A 13,565-nucleotide genomic window follows, 5' to 3' on the forward strand; every position below is an offset into this window, starting at 1 on the left:
CAGTTTTGTTATGAAGAAGCTGGAAATTTCTTAATATATGCTTCCTCTATCAAAATAAAAGTTTCCATCTGCCACCTTCGGATCTATATGTACTTAGAGAAATTAAAATATTCTAGTAGCTACAAACATAATAATATAAAAAATTTCTATTAATATTACTGCTACTTTTCAATTTTTTCAATGAGCGTATGAACCGTGTTCAAATTAAAGCGAAATTAAAACCTTTAAAATTTCCGACCACCTCATAAGACATTTGTCCATTCTGATTTAACATTCGTGACAAAGTTTTATCAACATTGATTAACATTTATCAATATTTATCAACAACTTATCACGTTTTATCAACATTTTATCAACATCACTATTTTATTCGAAATTTTATTTCCCCTAATAGTAAGGTAAAATCTTAAACCATTAAACTTTTAGTATTTTTAATTATGACCCTTCCATCATTATTTATTCTTATCTATAAGAAAAAGTTCTGAATATATATATATATATATATATATATATATATATATATATATATATATATATATATATATATATATATATATATATATATATATATATATATATATATATATATATATATATATATATATATATATATTCTAAAGCGTAGTTTATTGTTAATTTCATAAAATATTCACGTTAGTTTACTTTCACAAGGAAAGCGGATGTATCTGATAAAATTTTAGTCATCCATTCTGGCACGCTATTATACGTCAAAACAAAGAACGGTGCTACGTCATATTGTTCTGTCACAGTTAGGGTTTTCCCATATTTTTGGCATTGTAAGAGCAGTAAAAAGATAGCTGACTAAAGTTCGTGTATTTTATTTACTTTATGATGATAAAGTGATTTTGGAATTTAAATTTATCTGCAACATGTCTGTTTGCGTTGAAGAAATTTGAAATAAATATAACAGACCACGTTTACGTTACTTTTTCTTATCAAAGTAAGTAGCAAACGAAGTATTAGTACTATTTACTCGGAATACTTTTAGAGTTAACTGAATGATTGTTATCACTAAAAATTAAATAAGCTATTGAAAAAGTTGGGTGAAATGTTTGAAATTCATATTCATTATTGAATTACATAATCTGAAATTTAAAATTCTTTTAATATTGACTTTATCATATGCGACATTATTGAATAGTCGGCTTTCGAATGTAAGAGGGTACAGCTGCAAAACTGTATTGACATTTTTCTATATTTTTGCTTACAAAATACTAGAATATGTAAATTACTCAAAGAAATATATTATAATCTAAAAAAATATATCGAAAAGAACATTCTAAACAAAAGATCAATTAATATCAAAGCTTTGAATGTTTTTAAAAAAAGGGTGTAATGCCTTATCTATAACTATAATGTTTTTTTCTTTTACCGACATGTGATCGTCAATTCATGCCGAGGAGGCATTCAAATTGTATAAGAATTGAGTAATCAACCAAAAAAAGAATGATTCGGAATCAAGGTGCTCATGTGACTCAAGAATGAAGCATTAGCGTTTAACAAGTTAAAGGAAGTTAACTTTGGTTTAGCATTTCTGTAAAAATTAATTTTATAACAATTAAAATTTTTTCAAGAAAATATGTTTCTTTAAAAATATGCATATGTATTATTAAATATGTGTCGATACTTTTTACATTTATTTTTGATACTTTATTTTAATGCAGCTGATATTTAAAATGATTGGTATTGAAAAACCTTTTGCGGACTAATGATAACATTGCAAAGTTAAATACATCTGAACTTTTTTTTTCTTTCCTTCCAGACGCGGATACGTACATAGGTTAGTAAAACCCTTACCCGTATAATCCACGTCTGGCAACTACTTCCAGCCAACCTCAATCAATTATTTAAAGTTTCAAAAGAAAGGAGGTTAAAATTTTGTTTACAAATATACAGAAATATTAATTTGTTTACAAATAGACAGAAATATTAATTTGTTTACAAATAGACAGAAATATTAATTATAGCTTAAAATATATATGACATATACATCTGAACTAAAAAAAAATTAAATGTTAAAAAAATGCGTCAAGTATTAGTATCTGATTAAAAAATTAATCATTATTCATTTTAACACGTTGAATGCCACTCTATTTTTACATGGTTCTCTCGTCTTGCCATACGGTAAATAACTACAATCTAAAGTTGCAAATATAAGTCAGATTTTGCTAGTTTTTAAAAGGTTTAGCATGGTAGAAGTGGTGAATTATATAAGCATACGATTTGTTCAGAAGTAGTGGTGGATAAAAATCTACTAAATTGAATTTATTAAACCAACAATTACAATTAATAAACTACAAACTTGAAAATATCGCTGTCCGGAGCAAGTTGGAATCGCTGTGTATATAAATGAAACTATTTTTGTGTGTTCTATATTGCATTAATTTTTTCAAACCGTTTTAGTAACGATAATGATATAAAAAAATTAAAAATTTTCTCGAATTATGTGTTTCTAATAATCTTGGCTCCACCGGTGACCTCTATTGCATTCAATCCACTATAGTGTATATTTTTACTTTATATCAATCTTCTTTATATTATCTAACTATCTCATTTGTTTTAAAATTGAGATAAGTTTTATGAAAATTGTCGCAGTTTAACAATTTACAAACAATTGCGCTTTATTATTTTAAATTTTCAGCAGATCCCAAAAGAAAAAAAACTGGCAGTAAAACCATTTAATTTCTTACTCGTTTTTGAAAGTTGAAAAAATTCCACACATTAACGTAATGCATAAATTTACACATGAAATCTGTTCAGCCGCGATTATTTAAAAAATAAAGTGAAAATAGTAAATGTGAAAGTCTTTACCATTCTAAATTATTCCTCACTATTTACTGCTCTATAAAATAGGATAGAAATAAAATAGTTTTACTATCAGTTTTTTCTACTTTTTGGGTAAATAACAGTTCTGTATTATGAGGACCTAATTCTTACTGATATATTAAATATGATTAATGTTTCGAAGCGTAGTATAAAATGGCGCAAATCAGAAGGCAGATACAAATCGTAAAAAAACGAAGAAAGAATAATAATCTCCTTTAAAATTCTTAAATAAAAAGAATAAAATGGTGGAAATATCTTGCACTTATCACGTTTAAAAAATATTTCCTAAATGACATTAACAATTCACACAGAATTAAATAAAACTATTTATGTTTATTAACAACATTATGAAGAACTGAACTTAATTTTGCATTATGTGTTGAAAAGAATTGAAGATTTTGTATTGTGTGTTGAAAAGACAAATGGCTTGTAGTAAAAATATATATCATTTTTACCTTTCTTTCGAGAAAAATAAACTATTCGTAGTTGCTACTATATATTAACAGCTACAACATATGAAATCTTTGGGAACTTTTACAAATTAATTTTACAACAACAATAGCAATTTGTAAAAATTTATTTTCAAATTTTAACTATTATTAAGTAGTGGTAGTTACGGATTGCTTACTTTTCTCAAAGAAAAGGTACACTGTACAGAAATATTGGTTCATAGTTGCCACCATTTCTGGTGTTGAAGTAAACTAAATTTTTTGTTATGCATACAGTCACATTTTTTATTTTCTTCTTCACTGTTATAGTTTTATTTACTGATATTTTTCATTTTTTGTTTGCTTATTTAGTAACAACACATATTTTCATGCTCATAATAATTTATTTATGGATCATTACATACTATATTATTGATTTCATTGCGAAAATATTTCATTAAAAAAACATACACATTTTTATTATTATACTTACATTCATTTTCTCAAACCATGTAGTACTAATATTTATACTGCAATATATGTACGCTTTTTTTAAAACAATTGTTATTTCGTCAACTTAACATAATTTTTTGCATGATAATTCCAGTTTGTAAAGTTAAAATGTATTTAACTTACCTCAACACCGAAATTGGTGGCAATCTTACACCAAAATTAGTTACAGTGTAGAGAGGAAATATTTTTACTACCTGTTCTTTATGTTTTCTGAATAAGTAGCAGCTCTAAAAACATCCATATCGTGGTATGTTTGAGGAAAAAAAAATATTTTTTATCTGTAGAATAGTCTTTGTTTATATTACATTGATTTTTCTCAACAACATCAATATCTTATGTCTTGAAAACACAAAAATAATTAATTCTTTGTCTGTAAAGGAATTTTAAACCAGAATGTTTACCAATAAGAGCTGTTACAATATATACCAATAGCAAAAATTATATTAAAAGGAAAAAATAATTATTTTTTTTTCCTAATATTATCATGAGTTGTAGTTAGTAAGAAAATATTGATTTAAATGATAAATGAGTGTTTAATATGGTGATAAACAAGTAATGGTATATGCACGTTCCTCTATCACATGAAAAACTAAAACAAATATATTCACCTTGGGATAGAAATAGTTTAAAAATTTTCTTGCGAAATAAATCATTTAAAGTTTATAGTTTATTTACCTTTTCAAATGGAGGTATGCCCTTCGTAGTCACGCGTAGTTGAACAACAGCAAAAAATTCTCATCTTGAGCAGTGATTTAAGGTCAAAATAGTTAACAGAATAGTTGCAGACGAAAATGGTACCCAAGGGATTTCAAAAATAGTTCCAATTATTCAATTTCACGTAAGACTGTCAGCATACTGACAACTTATTTGAACCTCAGTTTCTAAAATGTTTGTGACAAATTTGAATTCAAATTCTTAACACGTTGAATTCCACGCTAATTGTACATGGCTTGCCCGTCTGACCAAACGGTAAATAACTACGAACTTAATTTGTAAATATTAGACAGATTTTGCTAGTTATTTAAAAGGTGTCTTTTCTTTTCTTTATTTAAAACAAATTGGGTGCCTGGGCCGAGCAGCGGCCCCTACCCCATACATCATGAAAATTATGCAGTGAATAAGACATTTTGTTTTTGTGACATTGTGGTAACACTTACAAAAATATAAACGTGATTTGAGGTATATACTGACTTGAGCGGTGATTTACATAAATTGCCAAAAAAGGTGAAAAAAGTGGTGAATTATATAAGCCTACAAACTGTTTAGAAATAGTGATAGATAAAAATCTACCAAATTGAATTTATTAAACCAAGAATCACAATTAATAAACTACCACTTGAAAATATTTATTCGCTGTCCGGAACAAGTTGGCATCTCTATGTATATAAATAAAACTATTTTTGTCCATATTGCATTAATTTCTTCAAACCATTATAGTAACGATAATAATATTTAAAAAATTAAAAGTAATAAAAATTTACTCAAATTATGTGTTTCTAATAATCTTGCTTCCCCGGTCACCGGTGACCCCCGTGGCGCTATGAACAAACTCAGTGCCGGTCACCGGTGACCCCTGTGGCATTCAACGTGTTAAAATGCAATTTGAATCTCTCATCTAGGAGTCTGCTACACTTCTAGAATAATCGGTTTAACGTTGAACTATAATTTAGGTACTTTAAAAAATAATGCTGTGCATATTTAATGCAACTTAATAGGCTGTTTTTTCTATGAAAATTGATCTATAATATCATGTGATATAGTTTAAGGAAGAAATTACGCTATTATACAGGCCTGTCTAACTTATTTAAGGAAGAGATAAAAAAAAAATTAAAAAACTCTGCCTTATTTAAAAATTTTACGTATATTCTTTGCTATTTCCTCTGTCGGAAAAGTCATATTAATAGGTCTAGATCAGGGGTCACCAAACTTTTTTGATCATCGACCCCTACATAATTTTTCGAAATCTCCATCAACCCCCACAAAAGTAATTTTCTGTTAATTAAAATAAAACTCTATTAGATACTGTGTTTGTACATTTATTTTATGATTTTAAACATTTATTAAAGTAATAATACATTGTGTAACAATAGTTTTATGAAAAATATATTAATATTGAAATTAAAAGTAAAGTAACTAAAGATTTACTGCTTCATGATCAATGAGATGGGTGTGCCAGATGTTTTTTTTTTTTTTGCAAGGTTCGCTATATTGGGTTCAAAATTGGCCAATTTTAATTTTCGTCAAAATTGGTCAATTTTGCAATTTTTGTAAAAAAATACAAAGTGTGCTATAGTTTTGTCGCGGGCTGTACTAATCCATATTATTAATGCTTACCTTCTTTTTTGTGCATTGATAATTAAAATTGATATCTAAACCAAACGAATGGTTTTATCGAAACAATAACTAATTATCCAAAACTATAAAAGTTTTAATAATGACATTGCAAATATTCAACACAGTTTGCAAAGATAGCTGAAACTGCGTATGATATTTGCATTTGTAGCGTCAATGCTCGTCACACGTGACATTTGAACAAGCGCACATATGCATATGACTTATAAACTGCGCTGAGTTCGTGCCACTACGCGGTGGTACGTAAATACTTGTTTCACCCCAATAAATATATGTTTATTAATTTATGTTTTATAAAGAAACTGATATTGAGTCAATTATAAAAAAAATTCACAAATTTTACATACTTAATTAGGTATGTGTGATTTGCGTATTGAGAACTGTTTTTCCTTTCGACCCACAATCTACCCTTCCGATTCGGATCGACCCCCATTCGCCCCCCTGTCTCAGATCGACCCCCGCTTTTGTTAAATAGACCCCTGGGGGTCTATATAGACCACTTTGGCGACCTCTGGTCTTTATAATCACAGAGAATTTTTTTCCGAGAGAATGAGCTAGACATAAAATGGTTTTGCTAAAGGTTTTTTCTTCTCTCTCTCAGTCGCTCTTTTTTTAATTTTTCTTTTCCCTTTTTTTTCCTTTTTCCCCCGAAATAGTTTAGAAGATATAGTTTTTGTTGAAGCAAATTCGAACGATATCAGGGCACCACACGCTCTAAAATTTGTAGCAGCGTGAGTGTGAATTAATGGAAGTTACGACTTCAAAACGTACTGTTTTAACTTCAGATGTTGCGCTTGCTCTCAAGTATCTGTTTTGAAATATTTGAAATGAATCACCAGGGAAATGGTTCTGTAAGCACTTTCTTGAAACATTTCAATAATGATGTCTCTGAAACATGTTTGTAATCACTTGAAGAATTTTGTTACGTTTCTTCCGAACTGTGTTTGTAATATTTCTATGGGATTATATCATGAATTATCTTTTCAAATGAATGAATCTATCAGTATTCTAGTATAGAGTTTTTCAATAATTTCGGCTCCTGGATTTTTCTATGAAAAAGTTACTATATTCAAAACATATACAGTGATAGTGATTTATGAACAAAATTACTTTTTTCAATCATAATTACTGAAGTGTTTATTATTTTGCTTATATGTTGTTTTATTATTTTGCAGAATTCATAATGATGAGTAAGATATCATTCATAATATTTTTGGAAATTCTTTGCGCTACTACGTCATTAAAAGGTAATTTAAGTAGAGAAAAATTACTTTGGTTTTTTATCGTTATCTTATCAAATTCTAATCTAAATAATGTATCAATATCATCATCACTTTTTGAACCAATGAAAATTTTATTAAATTACTGTTATTATTTTATTGTACTTGTATTTAATTTACTATTCTGTCGATAAGTTTTCAATATAATTGCGATAATCGGTTTCTAGTGCTCATCAGCATTGACATGTCAAGTTCAGTACGCAATATCAGGGCTGAAAATTAAAAAAAGAGATTACATTGATAGTGAAACCACTATATTTTTAGCTGCCTTTTATGAGGAATAAAATAAGCTTTAACAATTTTAAATATAAACCATTCATCACTACTTACTTTCCCTCTGGTAAATATACAGCACTATAGGTATGTCGTGCTGTCAACTTGCTACGCTTTTTGCGAATTTTTACCACAAAGGAAACACAACGATGTGGATTTTTAGGAAAATTTTTGAATTATTCTCAGGTAGTGGTACGGAAAAATATATTAAAACATAAACTTTGCTACCACTGGAAGGAATTTTCCCAGAAAGCATTGAAAGTTGACAGCCCTGTTATTTGTATTATTTAATTATTTTTTGGTGGAAAAATATAAATTAGCAACATATATTTTTTAAAAATAATTTATGTTAATTATTTCAACTGCTTTTGTTAATTACTTTAAATTTGCTGTGGGATGTGTTCTGGAGATAAATAAATAATTAATGTTGCGATATTCATTAATCGTTAATTATTAATCCATTTTTTTATTTATTTCCCAATATTTTTTTTAAAAAATTGCTTTTAAGACCAATCACTTCCATCCTTCAAAATCAATTATTCGTAATTTCGGGGCAGTTTAAATGTCAAAAAATATGCTTGTTCAATTTGCGATACTTTGACAATACAGTTGCGAAACAAAATACATATTGTGTTTCTCTGAAATAAAAACAGTACATCACATTGAAAAAATATGTTACAATCTAATTTTAATGTTTAAATACTTTCATAAATTAGAAAAATGTTGTTTTTTTCTTTAAAGATAAAAGAGACTGTGATGGCGTTGAAATTGTTTGGAGAGAAGATTGGAAAGCTCGTCCCATAGTTCACAATAAAACTTTGGTTTCACCAGTCAATAAAGTTATAATAGCTCATACTGTAACCACATTCTGTCGAACGAAACCACAATGCGTTCGAAATGTCCAAATGATTCAGGATTTCTGCATGGATTACAATGGTAATGTATAGTCCTAAAAATAAAACTTTTTATTCGTGATTATTAGATTTTCTTCGTTTAAGTGACAAATTCATTCCTAAAATTAGAATATAATTGAAATATAAAATATATATTTCTTATACTTTATAAACTTTTCATACTAGCTGGGAATTTTAAATTTTCCTTTTTTAAAACCAAATTTACCATAAAAATGGGAGAGAACTCTTATATTTAAATTTGATGGAGATTTTCTTCTTTTAGATACCACTTTGATAAAGCAAAATAACAATATTGAGATTCTAGTTTCAATTAGTGTATTTATATTACAGGACTCCCACACCCTGGAAAAAATTAATGAGTGGTAACTAAAATTTTTAAGACTGCTGAAAGATACTTACATTTATCTTTCATTTGTGAATTGCGAAATTATTCACGAGTTACTTTCTGCACCCATATATATTTTCTTCGAATAAAATATTTATTCTGCTATTCATTTCGTTCTTCCAATAATAAAGTGTTATTTTCTTAAAAAAGAGCTATTATAGGCTAAAATTACCTCATTTTGGTAGTTAAAACTTTGCGTAAATAATTTAGGAAAATTGAATAAATTTTAAGTAATATATGTTGTTCATAGATGTCTTATCAATTGGATACCTGCAAGTGACGTCATCGTATTAAATAGATGTATTTGTCCACTCAGAAACCAATTAGGTTCGACCCACATGCGTGACGTCGCATGCAGGTATCCAATTAAATCTGATTTAAATCACTTGGTTACGTATAATCACTTCCCTTCTTCTTGAGTTGCAAGTACCTAAAGGAATAATACGCATATAATAAACCATTATAATAATTTTCAACAAACTCCCTAAATCTGGAAATGTGTAGCAATTTTGTTTTGCTAGTAATTAATAAATTGCTACTGACTGCAAAATAAATTTACTGTTGATTTTTATTTGTTTTTTTTAATAAATTTTTGACTGGAATATGGTGTCATGCCACTGTTGTAGTTATCGTAAAAATTTTTAAAGCGTACAGATAAAGTGCACATTTTATTTTAAAATTCGGTTTATATAAATTTTAAAATCGAAGCAATAAATATTAAATTCTTGAAGATTAAATTCTCTACTATTTAAGGATTTGCTTAATAAGGCGATAACTTTAACGTTGTTTTTCATCAAGCCTTCAAATTGTATATGTATATTATTTGAAGTACTCAGTTCATACAAAAGTTCAAGTGAATTATAAAATTCTTTATTCTATTTCCAGGAATGTTCGACATTTCATATAACTTTCTGATTGGTGGAGATGGAAGAGTTTACGAAGGTGGAGGTTGGAGACAAGTTGGGTCTCATACTATCAAATATAATTACATTTCTATTGGTATTGGTTTTATAGGCAATTACAATATTGAGAAACCCACTCAGAAAGTCATTAACGCTGCTTTAAGCCTTATTAACTGTGGAGTGAAACAAGTAAAAATTGTTAAAATAATATTTTTTTTAACTCTGAAGGATCATGTACAATTGTTATAGTTAGCCTGAATAAGACTAACAATAAGAATTGTGCAAAAAAATAATCTATGTTTTCAGTTTATTGTAGGCTATTTGGAAATTCCGGCTGTTTTCAAATTGTCGACATTATTTGTTACTATTAGTGAGATTTTTAGAAGCATTGCAAAGTGACGTTTGCAGTTGGCAAATAGCCGGGGAATCCAACGAGCCTATAGCATATATAGTTTGTCTAAAGTAATAACTTCCCTAGCCATTCGTCTGGACCCGTGGTGGTGACTATGGTAACGAGGTATAACTATTTTAAGTAGGGGTGTGGGGTCATTGTTTAGGACAGGTTTTGACTCGGGTCGACGACAGAAAATATTTTTCTTCGGTCTATTGTGTTAAACCTAGAGTGAAGAGAAGCTACCCTCGCTGAAATGCGCTATTCTTGTTACCATGGCAGCAGACGTCCTCAGACTTTGTTGCCGGGGTGGGGAGTTCTTACCGTAGACAAACTACATGAAGTTCTTTTCTTCTACGAAAAAGGGAATTTCGGATTCTTCAGACAACCTTCAACAAAATATTTAATCGACACAGCCTTCGGAAAATAAATATTTTGTTAAAGCTACTTTAGTTATTTTAAAGTTTTTGCTATTTTTTAATGCATTTTTACTAAATTTTATTAATTTAAGGATCACGTGCAATTGTTACAGTAAGCCTGCATAAGATTAACTATAAGAATTATGCGAAGAAAAATATTCTATATTTTCAGTTTATGTATCGTAGGCTAATTGGAAATTTCGGCTCTTTTCACATTGTCGACGCTGTTAAGACTATTGCAATGAACCTTGCAAACGCATTGCAGAGTGACGTTTGTAGTTAGAAAACACCCGGATAATTCAATTAGTCTATGGTGATACATGATACCATAATATATGAATTTTTTTTTCCTTTCTGAAATAGCGAATTTCAGATTCAAACAATCTTTCACAATATATTCAATATACAACCTTCAGAAACAAATTGGCAGTTTTTAAGATTCAAACAATTTCTAATATTCTCCGGAAGGCTCTGAAATAAATATAATGAATTTTAAAACGATTAATTTAAACACGAATTTTAACTTAAATCTTATCTTTTTTTTAGAATTTAGTAAAGACAAGTCTCAAAAATTCATATTTTTTAAATACATCATGCATATAGAGGCGATGTCTTATGAAACAACAAAGTATTGAGACTCTATTAGATGATTACCTTTAATTGAGAAACTTAACGCATTGGTGTGGTGTTCAGCAGATTAAGAGTTCCTTCCTTCGCCGTTGTCGTAATTAATTTAAAAATTGAATGAAACTACAATTATGTTATTAAATTGTTAAAAATAGTAATCAAGGTTTTTGTTAAACGATTGTTAAGTAAAATTTGTCACATATTAACTTATTATCTAAAGTATATATTTGACAACTAAAACTGCTAAAACCTTAAATTTTGAACCTAATCTGAGACATGTAGTTAAAAAGCTGCACACCATGAAATTCACATCTTTCAAAACATTAAGTTAAAGGTAGTTAAGGTAAAGGTAATTATAAATTAATCTTCATTGTTTTTTTAAATAAAATATTTTATCAAAAATATAAACTCCCTGTTTCTCTTTATATGTGGTAAAAATATAGAAAAACTGCTACATTTAAATATATTATACTTCCCACAAAACCAAAAAATACCTATTTTTTCGTGATTTTCACTTCATTTTTTAAACACTACACACACCCTCTTAAAATTTACTTTGTTTTTTCTTTCAGGGTTTTTTGACACCAACTCGTGAAATACATGGTCACCGAGATGTTATTTGTACCGAATCACCTGGAAATAATTTATACTCCGTCATTCGTTATTGGAAGAATTACAAAGGAGGACGAATTTCAAATTACTCTTGTCTGTGATGAAACATCTAGTAAACTTCATTAACTCTGTTTTACGAAGCTCTGTCTCCAAGGAAAGTAAAAAAGCTATAGTTTAAGTGCCATACACTTAAAATATGCGATGATTTTAAACTATATACATAATCTCGCCGTGAAGAATTATCTGGGCTTTAGAACAGACAAATAACTTAAATATTATAAAAGTTATTAAACTTCTTTAAAAACTGCCAGTTTGGCGGCATTTTTCCCCTAGATGAAAATTACCAAAATCACTGCCTCATTCTCAGTTTTCGCACATTTTTTTAAAGTCCAAGTAATGTAGCATTGGAGTAAGTTCTCAAATATTAAAAAATTAGACCACAACTACTACGCTTTTTGTAACGCTTTTTGTTCAACTTTTTAAAAGCCTCGCCACGAAAGAGCTAGAGAAAAAATGGCGTTGCATATGAACTTTTAAATAATTTGTATGTTAAGTTGTGGAAAATAAATCAAAAGAATTAAAAATGATCCATTAAAACATAAATTTAGCTACTACATGAATAAGTTTTCATAGAAAACGTAGAAAGTTGGCAGTCCTGTTTATGCAAGTCAATATAGGATAGTAGATTACGTTGGAAAAGGACTCCAGGACTAAGAATGCTCAGTCATATTAATGCTTGATATATCAAAAGCTTTTGACAGATACTGGCACCCTGGTATCATCTGCAAACTAATCCGACTAAACTTCAAAACTGGCATGATTAAGATCATTTAACATTAAATAAATAACAGAAACTTCCAAATCAGCTTTCAAAACATTAAATCTACAAGAAGAAACATAAAACCAGGAGTCCCAGGAAGGAAGTATTCTAGGGCCAATCTTATATATTTTTTACCCATATGATTTTCCAATGGACAAACAAGACTACAATAGCATAACTGCCCTCTATGCTGATGATACCGGGATAATAGTAAAATCCAAAAATCCAAATATAGCCCTCAGTAAACTACAAGAAAAGACGCAAGACATAGAAAAGTGGTGCCTAGATTAGAAATTTCAAGTAAACGGCCAAAAATGACAACTTTTGATCATCCGAAATAAATAATAAATAAATAAATAAATAAATAAAAAAAATACTACAACAAAACAAGTTAATTCTATTTAATGAAACAATACCAATAGTTGACAAAGCCAAATACCTTGGACTCATCCTTAATAGTAAATTCAACAAGAATGACCACATCAAAAGCATAACCGGTAAAGCACAAGCAGCATGCAGCAAACTCCAGGTACTACTCTATCAATCCAACATGGCATTAAAACTCAAAAGATTGCTCTATTTATCCTTAATTCGCCCCATCCTTACACATACTTCACCAGTCTTGACAAATATAACACAAACTCAGCTAAATAAATTTATAGTCTGCCAGAATAAAATACTAAGAAGGATAGCAAAAGCCAGATGGTTCTTAAGAAAAGATACAATACACCATGATCTCAAAATAGATGCAACAGACAAACATATAGTTAAATTAAATTTCAAATTCTACGAAAAAGCCACC

The 13,565-nt window shown here is 28.7% G+C and overlaps 1 protein-coding gene across 1 annotated transcript; it reads left to right on the forward strand.

Moving 5' to 3' along the window:
• Positions 1-822: 822 nt before the first annotated feature.
• On the forward strand, positions 823-13,137 carry LOC107437930 (peptidoglycan recognition protein). The gene is made up of 5 exons (XM_016050076.4): positions 823-961; positions 7,316-7,387; positions 8,435-8,629; positions 9,878-10,083; positions 11,904-13,137. The coding sequence occupies exons 2-5, from the start codon at positions 7,324-7,326 to the stop codon at positions 12,042-12,044; spliced, it is 606 nt and encodes a 201-aa protein (XP_015905562.3). The 5' UTR covers positions 823-961; positions 7,316-7,323; the 3' UTR covers positions 12,045-13,137.
• Positions 13,138-13,565: the final 428 nt, after the last annotated feature.

The sequence above is a fragment of the Parasteatoda tepidariorum genome, chromosome 3 (assembly GCF_982258835.1).
Source record: "Parasteatoda tepidariorum strain Cologne lab strain chromosome 3, Ptep-v5.0, whole genome shotgun sequence".
NCBI lineage: Eukaryota > Metazoa > Arthropoda > Arachnida > Araneae > Theridiidae > Parasteatoda > Parasteatoda tepidariorum.

Bases quoted from the DNA above. Each gene is read 5' to 3' on its own strand.
- LOC107437930 (XM_016050076.4), top strand. From the start codon at position 7,324: ATGATGAGTAAGATATCATTCATAATATTTTTGGAAATTCTTTGCGCT. The intron at 7,388-8,434 runs GTAATTTAAGTA...TTTTCTTTAAAG, and splicing joins CGCTACTACGTCATTAAAAG to ATAAAAGAGACTGTGATGGC. The intron at 10,084-11,903 runs GTAAAAATTGTT...TTTTTCTTTCAG, and splicing joins TTAACTGTGGAGTGAAACAA to GGTTTTTTGACACCAACTCG.